The sequence below is a fragment of the Aythya fuligula genome, chromosome 3 (assembly GCF_009819795.1).
Source record: "Aythya fuligula isolate bAytFul2 chromosome 3, bAytFul2.pri, whole genome shotgun sequence".
Lineage (NCBI taxonomy): Eukaryota > Metazoa > Chordata > Aves > Anseriformes > Anatidae > Aythya > Aythya fuligula.
This window is the reverse complement of record NC_045561.1, coordinates 72,047,104-72,066,452: the sequence shown is the minus strand read 5'-3', so window position 1 is coordinate 72,066,452 and position 19,349 is coordinate 72,047,104. Positions and strand designations below refer to the sequence as shown.

The window sequence follows — 19,349 nt, the reverse complement described above, 5'->3', positions numbered from 1 at the left end:
GGCAGATTGCACTTTGCTAATTCCACCAAGTGAGCATGGGAGACAGCTTAAGATCCCACATCTCGGTATTAAAAGCAGTGATGGTCAGAATGTAAAATTTACATATAAACATATTGTCTTATTGAAATCCTCATCTGCAACTGTCGAATCCAGTGTTATGAATGAGACAAGGTGTTGTGGGAAATTTTTACTTTAAAATTCCACATGGTTTTTGTTTTTTCTATATATTTTTTTTAAATAAAAGTGGGATTTTGCTAACTAAAACTTTTGCCATTTTAAAAAAAAACTTTTATTTCCATGTCTTACATTAAGATTTTGAGATAGTTTAAGACAAATTAAAATTCTCCAAAAGTGATCATTTTAGTCATAGGTGCCCAAAGCAACACAAAAGCAAATACCAAACCCGTTCATTTTTCTTTGGAAAAGTAATTTGTGAAAGAAGAAAGAAGACAGCTTTCTTTAACTATAGCAATCCCAGGGTGATCAAGCAGTATGATTTTTTTTTTCTCCTGTGTTTTCTGTAAAATAAATTGCTGCAGCTTATCGTTCAGTATCCCCCACTCCTGTGGGTAAGTCTGCACGTACAGATGTTTACTCTGCAGGGAAGTAGTATGAGAACATCATGTATCTTCCATCCTCACCAGCGATGAGTATCTTCACGCTCCACTCATTCATTCTTTTTCACTCCCTCACTTTCATCCTTTTTTTTCTGGTATTTTGATGCCACAATGATGATCACCAAATTTACCAGCAAGGTTGTATATTGGAGACATGAATGCAGGTCCAACAGATCTTCCCCACAAATACTTCACATAAGGAAGGCATATGGCTAAGGCAAAGCGATGCTACTTCTCCTTGCCTATACATACACAGAGTTAGCAGTCTGAAGGAGTCCTGTAAGTCAGACTAGCCCAAGGTGTCCTCCTTCCATGAGGGCTATCTCTATGCAAAGAGAGAGAATGTGATGAGGGCCTGTTCTCACAGCTGTGTGTGGCACAGCTTACAGCTGTATTGCTAAACTCCCTGCTCCTCTCCAGCATCACCTCCCCTACAGATTGCCCCTGAGGCACAGGCACTTCTCCATGTTATTCTCCAAAGAAGCAGGTCTGGGAGGGCGGCAGCTGGCCAGGGCCAAAACAGTGCCAAGGATCAAGCAATAATAGGATGTTGTGAAAGCCAGCCCACCCCAGCACTATTTCGTTTGCTTGTATAGATAGAGTTTAAAAGTCCCAAATGCTAATGTCTGTCCTGCAGTCTTACAGAGAAGAGTTTTTTAAAAAAATGGTTTCCATCTCCTAACTTAGTAAAAACCACAATGAGTGGATCTTGCAAAGTTTTGGTTTAATTATTCCACCTATTAGCAATTCACACCAAAAAGCTTCACATTGGCACCATTCTGGAACAAATATAAAGGGTGGTAAGATATTGTTCAGCTGTCTCTCTTTTATATTTCATGAATGTTTCTCCAATATCTTTTAAAGGGATTTCTGGAATTTTTGCTGATTTTTATTTACCTGTGTTTGCCTTGATCCACCAACATTCATGACAGACTCTTTCCTGACCTTTACTCTCCATTTTATGCTAAGTGTATAACATAAAACAAAATAAAAGCATTATAATAATGTAGAAAGGTACAATAAAACATAATAATCAAAATATAGGTTTGATTTTTTTACAATATTCATCTTCTTTCCTTCCTTGTATATTTTGTTCAGAATGTGTCAGGGTTCTCCGCAGAAATAGATGGAGCGAAAAAGGAACTGCAAGAAAAAATAGCCAATCTGTCTCTGTTTGATGATGATTTGGTAGAAAAGGCTATGCATCATGCACACAACCTACAAGGACTTGCTGATGAGCTGGACCGGTAAAATTTAACTTCAGCAGACTCTGTTCATAGAAATGCTACTGATTGAACAGCTGAGTGAACTTAGAGACAGGCAGAAACACCATAACATTAGATATGCTGTCTGTAAATAGGTATTAAACAAATTGCTGGGAACTCATGTATGGGAGGAAACGTCATGGTCCGGAGGCAACAGCTGAAATTGAGCAAAGCAAAATCTATTCATCTTGTCAAAGAATAAACAAACATATATCTCATGTGGTATTATTCTCTTTCTAATTTGGCACATTCTCTTCTTCCCATAGCAAGAGAATCGGAAAGGTAGATTACTAAAAGTAATACAATACAGGCAAATTAAACGAGGTTTACAGAAACAGCTTATGTCAATAAGTTATGTCACATTACTGTTTAGCAGTGTGGGCCAAAACAAATGGGATTTGTGATAATTTTTGTTTGAGAACTGGTTTACACATGTAGTTCTGAAAGAGTGGATTGTACACCAATGAAACTAGCCCCCTGCAACACCAAACATTTACTGCAAGGCTATTTTGCTATTTTGCTGAAAAATAGCAAATACATAAACTTTCCTTCAGTTTACTAAAAAGTCACCTCTAGGCAGATTTGAAAGTTGACTTTATCTGCAATTGGTACTAGATGTGAAAAAATCACTGCTGCAAATGATTTGTTATAGAAAATGCCTCACCAAATTCTACCTTAAGTAACATCATAGACATATGTTTTTGGAAGATAAACAAATAACTACTAATCAAGTGTATTATCTAAATACCAGTTGTTTCTTAATATTAGTATGCACTAGATGGGAGATTAAAACAGAGAAAAAATAACAGATGGTTTTCTTTTAAAAAACTGCATAAAGCTGCCATCTGAAACTGTTGTTCTATAATGCTACACAAACTACAGACAACCTAAAAAACAAACAATATGTTCAGTCTGAGATCGGCTATCTGGGGGTAGCAGAATTGCTTGAAAGAAAATACCCCATATGGCTAGCCTTCATCCCTCACTACAATAATTTAAACATGATTACCAACTCCAACACATTCAGAATTTAATAGAAAGCAAGCAGAAATAATTACAAAATATCCAGATGGAAATGTGCTGACTCTTTTATTTGTTGAGAAGATTGTCCTGCAATAAAACTTTAATCCTTTAAAACTTTTAGCCTGTCTTCAAATCTTTTTTTTTTTTTTTTTAATGGGTTTGCTTTATAAGCCCATTAGGCTTTTATTTGGTAGAGGTTCTTCTTTTGTCTTGGGGGAATATAGCAGGAAATTCTTGCAACAGTTCTGGAAACTGGAAAATTTATAAGTCCTCAGTGTGCAATTACTTTGAAGTGAATACACATACATACATATAAGTATATATTATATATATAGTGTGTATATATAATATAATATATATAATAATGTATATTATATAACAATATAATCTATTTAATATGTATATAGGTTATAATATATATATCTAATATATACTCTAAATTCTGTTTATCAGAAGAATATTAAAAATAATACTTGAAGTTACTAACAGTTGAAGGTTGAGCTCTAAACCAGCTGCTGTTTTAATGTCCCCTGAAGACCAGTTGCAACCTAAAATACAAATCAAGCTCTACCATGCCAGCAACGCTATAATGCATTTCTTAATTTTAACTTTTTGCAAAATTTCATGACCAATAGACAGTTCTATATCTGATCTTCCCCCTTTTCCCACTTACATTTGGAAAACACAAACAGCCTGGTGTTACAGCTCTTCTGATCACTGGTACGCATAGATCTTTCTATTCATAGCCAGAAGTTATCCCTGTAGAAGGGAATGGATCTATTATTCTTTCAATTTATGGAATATGTAATCTAGAATTTAAAAAAAAATAATAATGATAAAAGCTTAGATGTTACTTGTTGTCTCTCACAAAGATATTAAAGGCAACATTCCCGACATTAAACATCTGGGAAGTACCTTATATCCACATAGTTTTCTCCTGCTTTAGTTTGGCACAGATGGTCATACCCAATGAAGAGAACATGGCTCAGGCTAAGTGTATTTGTATGCAATTATTTAGTCAGAATTCACAGAATATTAAGAAAGCTACTGAATTTGAAGCTAGTTTGATTTACTTTGTTTTCTTCCTCCTTTTACTGTCTCTTTAACAGGAATTTACATGGTGTTGATACAAATGGGTTGGTACAAAGGGCAATAAATGCTTCAAATGTGTATGAAAACATTGCCAGTTACATTGAAGAAGCTAATAAAGCCGCACTGCTAGCACTGAACACAACAAACCGGGTCAATGATGTAAGTAGTTTTCATAATATCAGCTTTTACTTTGCAATGCTGCAGGGGCTTTGGATACCTAAGTATGAAGAAAAAACAAGATCTGGCTTCACAGTCAGCATCAAAGTTCTCACTGCACATTTTGCTTCATATACTATTTCCTCAATTAAATACTAGGTCATTAATTACTCTGCCAACCTAAATTTCCCTGTTATATGAAAAGATACAATAGGTCCTTCCTGTCCTTAAGTAAAGAAGCATCATAGAGAGATGCTTCTTTGTGCTGTTCACACAAACTGAGGCACTCCTGTAAAAGTCCAGACAACTCCCTGGCCATGTAGGAACCCAGAGCTGACATTCAATGTTTGAGTCCTCCTACTCCACACAGCACCGTGTGGTAGGAAAGGTGGTCAACACACCTAAGAGGAGCATCGCTATTTCTCATTAAAAGTTAAAATGAGGCAAGTAGCCCACTTGCATATTCACTGCTGTGATGAGGATGCTAATTTTGTCTAGGGCAAATATTTTATGTGAATTTCTGTATGTGTAGAGTTTTAAAAGTCTTTAAAAGTAGCAATTTGTTAGTGGAAGAGAAAGAGGAATCAGCTGTATTGACCCCTAAGGATCACTGGGCTGTCAAGCCCTCTGCTTACAGCATGCTACTAGGGACCATAAACAGCCCCCCATGCAGCACTTGCGTTCATTACCCATCAGAGGCGACAGTCAAAACAAACACAATGCCCAAATAATGTGCATCATGAATACCAAGTTGGTCAGATTGAAGTTGATAAACTAAGAGGACTTCTGTGCTTTCTGCATCTTTGTTATTCAGTATTGCTCTCCAGAAAGTATGCATTTCTCTGAACTTTTATTGCGGTCCACAGAAAAATTGCTTTTAGACTTCTTTTGCTATTCCAGCTGCTAATCTTAAAATGTCAACAAGGAAAATGAAACCACTGTGATTTTGCAATTGCATTTATATCAAGTAATACGTTACCTACAATTAAACACAATAAAAAGTAAACATTTGGTAAGCATTATTATGACTTTATTTTTTGGAACATACTTGCAGGCTGCAGTTGGAATTGATACTCAGGTCATCTACCATAGAGGTAAAAGCGAAGAACTTCTCAACCGAGCCATGCAGCTGCAACAGACAGCAGATTACAGTAAATATATATCCTTTCTACTTTCCCTGTAAGTTTATAAACGTGTACACTAAAAGACATTTCAGAAGAACATCACTAAGGCAGAACTATTGCTATAACAGAAGAGTGTATTGATCGAAGTGATAATACAAAGTATTGAAAAGGCTACGGGCACAGTTTGAGTAGTGCATGTGTCGTCATCCTGCCAGGTATTGAATGTTTATTTCATTTACAAAAGGACCATTTAAGATATAACCACTATTTAAATATCTGATCCCACAAACAGGTTTTCACATGTAAATATAATCAAAGTAGTTGACTGAAATCAATTCTTAATAGTTTAAGTGCTCAGAAAGCTGAATTTAACCAGTGAAGGATAATAATAAATGTTAAAGGATTTTGACCTCTTTTTCACTGAAAACGAAGGAAAGTACTAAGATTACAGAAATGGCCTCTTCAGTTTTTCTGGACCTTCTGAATTCCTTAAAACTTCTCCTTTTGGAGCTATTCCAGCAGTCCAGGTTAATCAAAGAGAGATGGTGCTGACTGAAATACAGTTTTCCAGATTTTTCTAAGGAGCCCTGGGGAAAGAAAATAATGGCAATGAGTTTCAAGGTTGCTCTTGACATTGGATTATGTGAAGTTAAGAGTGCTACTGTGCCATATAGTAAAAGATGTCCTAGCATATTGCCAATGGTGTATTAAAGGCTAAACATACCTCTACAGGAGAAAACATACCTTTTTCAAATGTGACTTTGATGCCATTCATCTATACCTCCTGTTTTTCCCCCGCAGGTAATGATTTAACTGTTGCAGACACCAGCCGGCATGTTAATGGCACTCTGGCCAGAATGAATGCTCTGCGAGGCCAGCTGATGAGAGCCATCACAAAAATGCAGTCAGCAGAGCCAGGTTGTACAAGACTTCTTTATGATGCATTATCTTCAAATGCTTAAGAATGTATTTTATCTTTGCATATGGCCTATGAAGATGGTATTAAGATTTCAGTCCCAGGAAGACCCAAAGGAATTTGGCTGAAACAAGAGCTAGTCAGTAAAGATAAAAATTTAACATACTCATGGTGAAACATTTTTCCATCTGAAATTATTAACATACTTTTTGATCCTCCTTGCTACAATTACCCTCCCCCACGTAACTCTAGATCATTTCAGGGCTTAGAGATCATACAACTCTATGGACAAAAGCAATTTTGTCAACTTTCGTTGTCAATTCACATATACATCATGTCTGCCATATAGTGTATCTGGGAGGTAATTACTGACAGTCTTGACTGACAAAATCTCACCTTCATTTTTCAGTAAACAGACATCATAGAGCATACAGCAAGTATACTCAAAGATGTTCAAAGTTTCTTTCACTAACTCTAACTAAAAATATTTTTTACTGCTAAGATGTTGTATTATGTAAAATAACACAATTTTACAAATTTATTTAAAAAGAAAAAAAAAGTCAGATATGGAATAACAAAAACACCTCAGTGTTTTTGGATTTCTCTCCTTGAAAAATAATTTTGATGAAAAATATTCAACATTTACATGCATTATTAAAAAATAAATAAAATGAAAAACAATGCACTTTTTCACCTCTGTTCCAACATCCTTGGGTATACAATATCCATCAAAATCCAGGGATAATGAAAATTTTGAACAATCCAGAATGATGACGAAATGAAATTTATTAAAATTAAGAACTAATGTAACTGTGGACCAACTGCAATGAGTTTTGACTATTCCTTGTGGAAATCAAGAGAAAAACAAAAAACTGAGGTTCGGTACCCATTCTGCAGAAGGTAAAATCCTCTTAGTCTCATCATTTTCAAAGTGCTGGCAACAGATGGTTTGAATCTTTGGCAAAGTTCATTTCTTTTCATTCCCTATTATTATGTAGTAGAGGCCAGACAGCGCTTGGAGCAAGCTAAGCAGAAGACTGCACAGGCTGAGAGCACTACCATGACAGTAAATCAGGCTACAACTCCCATGGATGAGAACGTGAGGTTGTGGTCTCAGAACATGCAAGACTTCCAGCACAGCTCAGCTGCATACAAGAGTGCCATGAATTCAGCTGGGGATGCAGGTATGGTGGCCTGAGTTTTGCTATTCCATAGTGTTAAAAACGAAGGGAACCATAGATTCATAGAATCACAGAATGGTTTGGGTTGGAAGGGACATCCGAGACTGCCTAATTCCACCCCCCTGCCATGGGCAGGGACACCTCCCACTGGCCAGGTTGCCCAGGGCCCACCCAGCCTGGCCTTGGACACCTCCAGGGATGGGGCATCCACAGCTTCTCTGGGCAGCCTGTGCCAGGGCCTCACCACCCTCTGAGTGAAGAATTTCTTCCTAACATCTAATATAACCCTACCCTCTTTTAATTTAAAGCCATTACCCCTTGTCCTATCACTGCACTCCCTGACAAAGAGTCCTTCTCCAGCTTTCCTGTAGGCCCCCTTTAGGCACTGGAAGGCTACTGTAAGGTCTCCCTCTCTTCTCCAGGCTGAAAAAAAAACAAATCCTTCAGCCTGTCTTCACAGGAGATCTTCATATGAAGATTCATAGGAAGATTTACACTGTACTTTCATTTCTTATAATCTTACAGAATTTTATCTATAGGAAAAAAAAATAAAAATAAAAAATAAAAAATAAAAAATAAAAAATAAAAATTGCAGTTGCTAGAGATTCATTCTCCTTTAAAACTTTTGGATACATGGGCATTTCCAAAAATGACTTAAACACTTAAGGGCTGAAGTCTTGCTGGTTTCTCAATCAGTTTTACCAGGGTGCCAAGGCCACATTGAAAGGTAGGCAGATTGTTTAAATAATGCTCGCTATTATCATTGGCAGCTCAGCTATTATTTTTGTAACATTGGGAGGCATTTGGAAACAGTGCCCTTTTGTCCTCAGTAGTACAAACATGGAGTTGAAACTGCCCCTGATTTGAGGAGCTTGTAGTCTAAATAAAGGGGACAAAGAGAATTAGGGAGGAAATATAATACTTAAGCGGGAAGATTGCTGAAGAAGCTTGTAAACATCATATTAATTCCACTTTTATTATGAGGGGGGCAGAGGAAGAATAGTAAAAAAATTAAAAAAAAAGTGAGGGTTTGTTATGAAAAGCACAGGGTACTGCTACAAAGGGGGCTGGCACGGGAAGTGCTCCAGTTAGATGTGGCTGTGATTCATAGCCTGGGGAGACAGATGCTGACATGCCTGGGGACCGCAGAGGGCTCTCAGATCAGCTCTGTGCATTGCCAGGAGGGGATGACCTGGCAAGAGGAACGTCCATCAAGGCCCAAGAGAAAGTTACAAAATATGTTCAGCCAGGTGCCTGCACCATCATGCCAATAACACTGCTATGGCAGAGGAAGTCTGTAAGCTGACATGCTCAAACTGTCTTTGAATAAAGCTTTCATTTCATTTTTGGAAGGGTAAGAACATGTCTTGGCTGTACAATTTGAGAAGCTTCCCTGTGTTGCCATTGCGCAGGGAATTGATGGGCTTCAGCAGAGAGGTTGAAAGACAGTTTGGGAAGGAACGCACAAAAGGAGAAAGTGTCTGGAAGGTTATAGTCAAGGTTATTTCCTCCTTGACAGTTTGCCTTCTATTATTTTTTGTATTTTAGTACTGGGTAAGAGTAGCTTTCACCTTCATCCCAAAGACTAAAATAAATAAATAAATAAAAATCAATATTCTTCTATGTTGAAGAATGCCATTATAAAGGGCAAAAGGAAGAGATTTATGGTGATATTTTATAATAGTACTAGGAGTAATAGATGCTAGTTTGGTGCTTCCATGTCACAGTTGTGTTTCAATTTTCATGCCTCCAGTTTCAAATAAATTAAAAGCCAGCTTTTCAATATATCAGATCAGATACAGTTCCAATTCATTTGCTGATTATTGTTTTAAAGGGACATTTGAAATTTTCTATATCACTTTCTGAGCTTGCAATTTCTTACTTTAAGACTAAAGTTGCTTTGTTTTGTTTTGTTTTTCCAAATGATCATTGTAACATGGTTCATTTCAAAAGGCAGAGCAAAATTCTGTAAGTTGATTATTTTACTATGGTGCTGTAATGTGTTTTTTTTTTTTAATGTAGAATGTTTAATGAATACTAGAATTAATATGTTACATTAATTCACTTTGCTTCTTTCACGATTTGTTGAAATAATGGCACTTTAATATACAGTAAGGTTTATATGGAATATCTGAGTACTGATCCCCTACATATAAGGACTTTGAGGTCTTAAGGGGAATAACTGGTAGATTGGGTCCTCTACCTGCCTCTCTACTATCTTAAGAGACAATAGGAAAAATACAAGTGGAGAAAAATAAGAACAGGTAGGAGCAAGTTGAAAACCCCTAAAATATAACTGAAAACCCTACAAATCTGTTCTTAACCTTTGTAGTGAATCCATGTCATTAAAAATTAACTATGAATACCAGATCTTTCTTACATGCATGCAGCTTGTGGCTAAAATCGCATTTAATTATACTCAGCTAGTTATACCTACACCTAATTAAAAATGAAGAATTATATGATGTGTAAATATCCTTCAAAGGGCACCATGTCAGTGCAATCTGATGTGACGAAATTGGATTATAATTAGGGGCAGTCATTTTATCTTCTCTTTATTTTTTGAACACAATAAAGCAATCGATTTCCCCTTGACCACGATCCTTCTCCCACATGTACCAGGAGACACAGCATTGAAAGACTGGAGGTCCAGGATTCTGATTCATGACCCTGGCAGAAGTAGGCAGGAAAGCTGAAGAGTCGGGTAGTAAGTACAGTTTAGGTGCACTGCGTTGTTCACTAAGGCTCTCTACCACTGTACAGCATGGAGCTGTTATCACAGCCTGAAAGCATCAGTGTTACGGTTAGCACACTGAGCTAACAACCATCACCTCTGCAGCTGTTGCTGCTATCTGGGTGATAACCTCAGGGAAAGACACACAGCTGAGAGCAGAGGGAAGCAACCTCTCCATCTCCCCTAAATTGAATATGAAAAGCTCATGAGCCACAGTTTCTCTGTGCAGTTCCCAGGTCAGATGCAGATCTCCAGTGCGATGGTGAACAGTCCTTCTGCTCCAGTTGCCCTGTCTGTAAGATTAGGTTTAACATTTATCTGCCTTGAATGAAGATGAAAAGGTTAAAATGATTAACATTTGCAAAGCTCCTCGAGGAAAGTGTTACAGAGGTACAACATCACAGCAGTAACTAGAAGTCCCATAAACAAGTAGCCACTTTTGTGCAAAGAAGACATCTTTCCAAAAACCTTTGCAATACTAAATTGTGATAAATCACTACCCTTCTGAAATCTCACACACCACAGCTAGGACTTGTTCTGAAAGTATAAGGAGATAGGCTGGCTAAAGTAAGAGAACAAGGAACAATTTTCCTGGTGTAAACCCAGTGTTACGAAGAGGAAAAAATTAAAGCCATCACTTCTTTTCTAACTGCAGTGCAGAAACTTGAAGAAGTCTTCCCTCAACTCCTGAACAAACTGCACACAGTAGAACAGAAGGCACCAGCAAACAACATTTCTTCCAGCATTCGGAGGATCAGAGAGTTAATTGCCCAAACCAGGAGTGTAGCAAGCAAGGTAAAACTTTTGGATGGGACATTGGGATACTAGTGCTAATCATCATATGCATCTTCCCAGGGGCTTCATTTTCTTGGGCTATGTTAGAAGCCTGAACCTTGACATCTCCTCCCAACAATTGGATAAACAAAGCACTGTGAAAGTCATTAAAATCTTTGCAGTTGCTATTTGCAAGCAATTAACATTACCATTGTATTCACCATGGACTATTTCTAGTGCCAGCAACTTTATTTAAGTAATTGGCATAGCGTTAATGATTGCCACAGTAAAAGAACCATTTACAGGTAAAACTAATAGTTCATTACTCAACTGGCAATATTAGTTACAAGCAATAGTAATTATGGCAACTTAATACGAATTCTTCTGAGTTGACAGCATTCCTTTTTTTTTCTTTAAATTAATTTTCTGCAGAGTAGGAGAATCTTTGGCTCATACATATTTAATGGAGAAAAATACTTTCATTTTCATACATAAATTATGAGGGATTTTTCTGTAACGAGAACACTGAGGTCAAAAATTAAAACAATATATTTGAGTTAATTCACGTAAATCAAAAAAAAAAAAAATCAGTCCATTATTATACATTCACAATGCTGGAATATGCTGCCCATATAAATTTAAAAAAAAAAAAATAAAAGGGGGGGGGGGGCAGAATTCATTTAGTACATGAGTGCATGTGCAGAGTTTGTTCTTCAAATATATTCCATTATCCAGGCCTATTGTGCTTACACTTGAAATCATTATTTCAGTTGTGTTGAAGTTCATTTTGAACTAAAATCCTTTTAAATTTGAATAGTATTTCATATATATCTCTACAGATTCAGCAGTAAACCAGGATTACTTGTGAAATCCTGGCCATACTATTCTGAGAGCAAAGAAACAAATTATGGGCAGAAGTTTTAAAGTCCTGTAAGAACTGCACTATGGGTATACACAGTGATGTTGCCCTGATTCAGCTAAGCACACACCCATGTCCCATTGAAATTTAATTTACATTAACAATATATTTAAGCATAGTTAATGAGGAGCTTCAATCATTTTTAAAATTAATTTTCTACATCCTCTTTACAGTGTCTTCCAAAAGTTATTGTTATAAACATACAATTTTGAATGGCACATACATAGGTGCCAATTCCATTCCAGCAGTAAGGGAGGCCGCTGGCTAAATGTTCTTGCACACTTACCTTAAGTAAGGTCCCCAGGCAGCAATAGTGTGTCTCACTTAGAATATTTGCAACCTCAGGTCCAAGTTTCTATGACGTTTGGAGGCCAATCAGCAGTTGAAGTCAATCCAAAGATCAACGTGGAGGAACTGAAGTCTTTCACTTCCATGAGCTTGTACGTAAAGCTTCAGAAAGACAACCCACAACTGGCAGCATCTCCAGACAGATTCATCCTTTACCTTGGAAGCAAAAATGTAAGAGAATCACCCATTTCATTTTTATATATATATATGTACATATATATATATTTATATTTATATTTAAAAAATAATAAGTTGTGATAGGTTTGAAATTTATTTACCCTTGTTTTTCCTCTCACCTTTTCTCCGTGTCTCAAAATAAGACGTGTCTACTAAAAAACTGCCATTGATTAAGTGCCAAGCTTAGAACAAGTGTTCCCAACATCCCTGTCCTTGAAAGTTCTCACCCCAAGAGCAGTGAAGGGTTCTCTCTAAGAGGCAAATTAGGCTGCCTATGCAGAATGCCACTGTGATTGTCACTACTGCAAGCCACAGTTGCCATCTTCACTGCCAGTACTGAGCTGTTCTGAAGCAGCTACTGTTATCCATCTGGCTTTCATGGGCCACATTTTAGCCAGTTTTATGCTGCTGAGAGCACCGATTCCAGGCCTCCAAGGCCAGAAGTCCACAAGATAAGAAGGTTGCCTTACCTGTGACTTACACTGCTGTTGTACATCCGTACATCTCTACTTTGAAACACCTGGAAAGGCCATATGCTTTCATGATCTGCAAGTGTTGTGAAACAACAGCTCATTAAATTCTGGTTCCTGAAAGAAAAAGAATCGTATCTCACAAGCCAGGTATAATCCTGGCAAGCTGTTAGTTGAGTAAATCAGCATGCTTTTCTTGTTAAGCTTTTCTAAAAAGAACATCTACTGAATATAAATTAAGAGAAACCCCTCTTGGCAGAAGATTTAATTGCAGTGTAGTACCTGGCCTTCAGACGAACACTTCTTCCTATTTTCTACATATGACACTGCACTGTAAATAGCGATGAACAGCTTCCCATTAAACATGACCAATTTACAGTCAGTAAACATCTTATCAGCTTGTATTTACCTGATTAAAAATGGGGAAAATATCAGAGATTTTTTTTCTGTGCAGCTCTTTTGGTGAAGGAAACTAATTAGAGAATTAAGCTTTTGTTTGTTATATTTATAGGATATATATATGACACCTTATATTTAAAGGTGTCATTTTGTCATATATAGCCCATGCCTTACTAACATTATGCAATAAATTTGTTTTGACGTAGGAGCTCTGACATCCTTCTCCATTGTTTTTTTAGGTTAAAAATTACATGGGCCTTGCAATTAAAAATGACAACCTTGTCTACATTTATAATCTGGGGGGCCAAGATGTGGAGATACCTCTGGACTCCAAGCCAGTCAGCACCTGGCCTTCTTACTTCAGCATCATCAAAATCGAAAGGTAAATAGATAATGTACATTTCACCAGAATCAAAAAGCTAATAGAAGAAAATCAAAAAGAAAAAGCTGGGTCAGAATTGCCCATCAGTAGTCTTACGTGTCTGGTTCTATCCCTGCTGAAATAAAAGGAAATTCTCTTCCCTTTCAGACAGACAGGACCCATGGGGCCTTGAGGGGGAAGGGAAAGTGTCATTTTTCTCTTTCTTTTCCTGCAGAATACCAGCCTTCTAATGAGGAAATAAAAACTCTTCCTGGAGCTAGAGACTTGCTTGTTGATTTATTATTTTTTTAAGTCTAGCAAACACAAAACTCTCTTCTCTTGCAATTCCCTTCTGCAGGATTGGAAGACATGGCAAAATACTTTTAACTGTGCCCAGTCTTAGCAGCACAGCTGAAGAAAAATTCATCAAAACAGGAGAGACCCTTGGGCCTGGCTCTCTCCTGAATTTGGAACCTGAAAATACTGTTTTCTATGTTGGTGGAGTGCCTTCAGACTTCAAGGTTGGTCAGATAAATGCTCTACACTCAAATAATACAAGCTTATCTTGCTGGGCTTCCCTTTTAACACAGAAATGGTTAATAAATGAAATGTCCTTATTTAGTCTCTTATCATCCTAGGACTCTTTATCTTCTAGCTCTAGCAAAAACTATTACTTTCTCTGTAGTGGTTGTATCTTATCACCGTATTGTATCATGTCATAAAGTACAATGATGAGATTCCTACTAGCTGTCAGTAAGGTTTTCTGAAAAGTAATAATAAGGAAAAAAAAAAAGCTTTTTGACTTTTTAAATTAAATTAGATTATTAAATTAAGGCCTAGTAGCCCAGCTCAGTAGTGCAGTGAAGTTTTCAAGCTACCAGTTTATTTCAATGCTATGGGTTCTTGGTACTTACAATTTTTCTTTTCCAACAGTCACAAAAATGAAAGGTAGCACACTCTTAACATTAACATGGTGTAGCAGAATACAGTGATTTGTTTGAACTTAATTTATCACTGGCTTAAATCCAGCCTTACAATGGCATGAATACTTGCCCATGCAAAACACACCTGAGGACTTGCATGAGGCTGGTGCTTCAGCCTGGTTCCTAGTGGACAGCACCCACCCCATCACAGTCAGCATGAGTTAACACCTACCTCACTTACCCACCTCATATCAGGCCATCTTTTTGGATTTAGAAAATGTTATGAATGATCTTTGCTATGAAAATTGACCTGTCTGACTGAAAACAAACTTTAGGAAGACTTTGAGAATGCTACCTTCTTGAAACTGACTGTAGTAGGTGCTAAAATGTCCAGCTGTTCCACAAGCAGCCCTCCTAACTACATCAAAACAAAGATTAATTCAATTCACTTACATACTCCTGAGCTTTCACATTGTTGTGACTACCAGATATATACCATGATTTGAATTTTAGATTACTAAACCCTGGAAATACAGTGCAAATTACCTGGGAATAGGACTAAGGAATAAGTAACAGTTGCACAGGAAAAAAAAAAAAAAAAAAAAAAAAAGTAAAAGTAATATGGCAAATGATCCCTCCAGGTTTGGTCCAGTGCAGATGAAAAGAGAAAAAGAGAAAAATGAAGAACAGGAAGGAGAATGGAAAGCAAAGGATTCATGGCTTCATTTGTTAAGCATATGTGTCTCTTGCCCGTTTAGGAATAGGCACCTCACATTTTTGTTTATTAACATACAATCTGTTTTGCTAAAAGCTAAATGCCATAGCATCCCTATGGTAAATGTTAAAATACAAAATGTGCCACTTAACCATTAGACATCACATGCTTAAAATAATTTAACAGAATATTAGAAAAAAAAAATGGAAAAAGAAAAAAAAAGATCATTTGCCAAATCACAGGTTCTGTGCTGCAGATGAGAATCTCATTTTCTCTTACAGCTCCGTATATTCTGTATTGCTGCATTACCGTTATTATTATATTGTAAGCAAAATGGAAATAATGAGAAGCCAAAGAAAAGTTACTGGCAGTGATCAGACTCTGAAGTACAAGAGGTGTTATTAATATCACACCTGTTCCACAGGGCAGAGTATTTTAATATTAAAAGAATGATTCACTAGCTCTGTCAGCTTTATTCTATTGTATTTTTCCCTACACCAGTGTGGCTATTTAAATTCCATTTGCAGTGACCTTTGTTAAAAAAAGGAGTTTCTATATCCTGCTAACTGTTTAAAATAATACCTACTGAGACTTAGACACTGGTACAGTCTTTGAATCCAAGTACCCTGGGTTTAAAGTGTTCTTTCATTCCTTTCTCTTTCATCATGGTATGAAATTATTTTTCAGGCAGCAAAGGACATCTATACGTTAGACATTAAATGTCTGCTGAGAGGGTGAAATACATCCAGCAAGGTCTGTGATTAGTCAAATCCTAACTCTTTTTCTTTTTTCCAGGTGCACTTCCTTCAAAACTGCAAGAAAGGTTCTTGCTGGCAGTCGCCTCACCAGCCCTGACGTTCTCTGTGAGGGCATTTACAAGCTCCGTTTTCACTTACAGGGCATTATCACGATAAGTACTGCAGGGACTATTCCAAGTCAGCAGCACTCCATTTGTCTCAAAATATGAAGAGCACACAGAGAAAACTGAGGCTTTCGTGATATCCGGATAAAGCAAGTGTCTTTTTACTTTTCCTCTCCCTCTGCACAGCTCCCTCCTAGCTTAGACCTCCCTGGCTTCATCGGCTGCCTGGAGCTGGCTACCCTGAACGACGATGTGATCAGCCTGTACAACTTCAGGAACGTCTACAACATCGACACCACCACATCGCCACCTTGTGCTAGGTAGGGGACAGTCACTGATTTGTACGAAGTGCCACTCCTGGTAGTTCAAACCTGATTCAGAGTGCAGATGGGAAGGGGATGCTGCGGTGCCCAGGAGGAACTTTGTCGCCTTTAATTTCTAGCCACTCCTGGGCAGCAGAGCCCATCCTCGGTTAAAGGCCACAGAGAATTCAAGTGAATTTTGGCACAAACCAGACAAGCTTTTAATAGGAATATATATATATTCTTATAATGAGGAGGTGTCTTTACCCTGCCACTTATCAAAGATGAGCAAAGAATTTTCCCGTCCTCTACATACAGCACAGGATAAAAGCATGATCTAACGACAAGGGAGGTAGATACACCTTTAAAGTTATACATTAATTTTCAGGAAAAAAAAAAAAATCCCAGAAAGAATTTGAAAGAAAAATTCATCAGTCTCACCACTTCCAGAAGCAAGCATCAGTTCAGAACAATAATTTCAAAAAAATACTTTTATTGTAAAGGCCTTTAAATTTCCCAAAAGGAAAATGGTGCTGACACTGCCAAAATTTGCTCCCCTGCATGGTTTTGTTTTGTTTTGTTGTTTTTTTCATAGAAATAAGTTGGCTTTCACCCAGAGCCGAGCTGTGAGCTATTTCTTTGATGGTTCTGGCTATGCTGTGGCAAGAAACATTGAGAGAAGGGGAAGATTCAGCCAGGTGACTCGGTTTGACATTGAAGTTCGAACACCTACAGACAACGGATTGATCCTGCTGATGGTTAACGGGGTGAGTACCAAATTCTGCTGGTAGCCTTTAGCCATGAGCACCACAAGTTCTCCAGTAGTTACAACGTCTTGTGAAATCCCAAATATTTATGTCCTTATATTTAACTTCTGGAAAGAGAAAATATGTTGTGTCCATCTGGCGCATATACGCATTAGGAGAAGAGCTGGATTCTGCTGTAATCCAGAGACATCTAGGACTTCAGGGTGTTTATACTGCTGTGGCAACACTCTGAGAGAAACTCCCATTAAGACCAGTATTGCATCTTTGTTTAAATGTGAATGCACAGCCAAATCTATAGGCAATTTCTGTGAAATAGCTCCTATAAAGCAGTGACTTCATGATAGCTGCCACTTTATAGCTGTGTCTCAGGGAGTACTGCAGCTAAACAGTTATTTAAGTTACTGAAAATAGAAAGAAACCCAAATAAAAAGGCTAGATCCAAATGTCACCAGCTTTTCAGACATTTGATGGTGATGCAAACTCAGAAATGGTTTAGAGAAAGAAGATACCATATGCAAATATCCTCTGAAGACAACTCAGATTACTTTTTTATCTTTGGGTGTCTCCACATCAAACTCCTGTCTTGTGTGGATTACAGCTTGGTAAAGCCACAGAAAACAATTTACTATGTAGATTCAGACCACAGACATACACTTGTCTACATGCTACAAAGGAACAAATCTATTCTCAGTACAGAGCTAACCTCTAGTTTGTACCTTAAGGATAACTTCCTGAGGAGAGTTATGGTGAGCAATTTGCTCTGCAGCATAGCATGCCACCACTAACCTTTGTTCTTAGGAGGTTCTGGTCTAAGCAATTGCTTTTAAAAGTTTAACAGCCTCCACTGTGGATCAGTCATGTCTCTTCTAAGCAAAAGTGCCTGGAGGTTTGTTGGATATGTATGCTCTTTGTATGTAACGATGAAAATTGTGATCAAGTTGGATGTTAGTTGTAGAAGCCCATGCCTGTGCACAGACACTTTAGAAAGACTGCGTAAGATGCTCCATTATTCAGTTCTGCAAGGACAGCTCATAAATATTCCAAGTTCCATTTTCAAGTTTTGCTTTTCAAGACAAACCCAAGCTGCAGTTTCATAGAAAAGCACTAGATTAAAACCTACTTTTACTATTCTAAGTAATGACTCTTGAGGGTGGAAACACTTGTGTCACAGGCAGCAGTTCCTGGCCTGCAGTTGTTTTTTGAGAGTTATTGTTCCCATGTCTCCATTAGGCATGGGAACAACAGCATGAGCACTAGAAGAGAACACAAATATTAACATTAAAAGCATTAACCCAGATCCACAGCTGCTGTAAACGTTCCTTTCTGCTTCTTTATGTTCAGATTTGGAATAAGTCTGTGCTACAGGTCTTCATTTCAAACACTCCCTAAAGGTTTCCTGGAGTAGAGCTTCCATTTATAAAGTTTAGGACTGAACCACAGAAAAGAAGCCAAACCAAGAAGCAGGAATGGTCAGAAAATCCAGAAATCAAATACACAGTAACTATTGCTCAGCCTTCACTACCTACATGTATATACCTATTCACCACTATATACCTATTCTACCTATTGCTCAGCCTTCAACAAATGCAATGGTGCTGATCAGGGCTGTGAAAAGATATAATGCTGTGCTATTATAGGCATCCTCACAGAAGCTGCTAATGCAGACACAGCCATTCTGGCACAACATTGCTTTTACCAGTATAACATCTTGCCTTGGAGCATGAGTTATTACTTTATAAGAAAATGGATGTGTTCACATTAGGAATACTTCACCGGTGAAGAATATTGACATTCCTGTGCTACCAAACACTATTTCCATAGACAAGCAGTTCATTGAGCCTTCAGAGAAGTGGTATTCATCAAACAATTATCTGTGCCTCTCTCTGTATATATATATACACATATAATATACATAAATCCAGAAACTGTTCTACTTCTGCAAACAAAAAGACCTTTTCCCAGTACCACACTGTTCACAATGTCAGACACTCTCATTGCACTGCTTTTTGTGTTTGTTTGTTTTTAATTGCTGTCACAACGATAGTGCGTTTCTGATTGCTGTTTCTATTTTATGCAGAGTATGTTCTTCAGTCTTGAGATGCACAACGGGTTCTTGTACCTCCGCTATGACTTTGGCTTCAGCACTGGCCCCATGCTGCTAGAGGACTCTATGAAGAAGGCTCAGATTAACGATGCCAAATTTCATGAGGTAGAGATGGGGATA

At 37.6% G+C, this 19,349-nt stretch overlaps 1 protein-coding gene across 1 annotated transcript in view; it reads left to right on the top strand.

The window, feature by feature from the left end:
* Positions 1–19,349, top strand: part of LAMA4 (laminin subunit alpha 4) — a 96,591-nt gene that overhangs the window by 55,538 nt on the left and 21,704 nt on the right. Inside the window, exons 13-24 of the mRNA XM_032185449.1 lie at positions 1,716–1,864; positions 4,015–4,156; positions 5,208–5,304; positions 6,079–6,195; positions 7,192–7,377; positions 10,764–10,903; positions 12,147–12,320; positions 13,435–13,577; positions 13,915–14,077; positions 16,243–16,376; positions 16,954–17,125; positions 19,203–19,334. Of these exons, the coding sequence (XP_032041340.1) occupies positions 1,716–1,864; positions 4,015–4,156; positions 5,208–5,304; positions 6,079–6,195; positions 7,192–7,377; positions 10,764–10,903; positions 12,147–12,320; positions 13,435–13,577; positions 13,915–14,077; positions 16,243–16,376; positions 16,954–17,125; positions 19,203–19,334 (1,749 nt within the window). The remainder of the gene's footprint in view (positions 1–1,715; positions 1,865–4,014; positions 4,157–5,207; positions 5,305–6,078; positions 6,196–7,191; positions 7,378–10,763; positions 10,904–12,146; positions 12,321–13,434; positions 13,578–13,914; positions 14,078–16,242; positions 16,377–16,953; positions 17,126–19,202; positions 19,335–19,349) is intronic.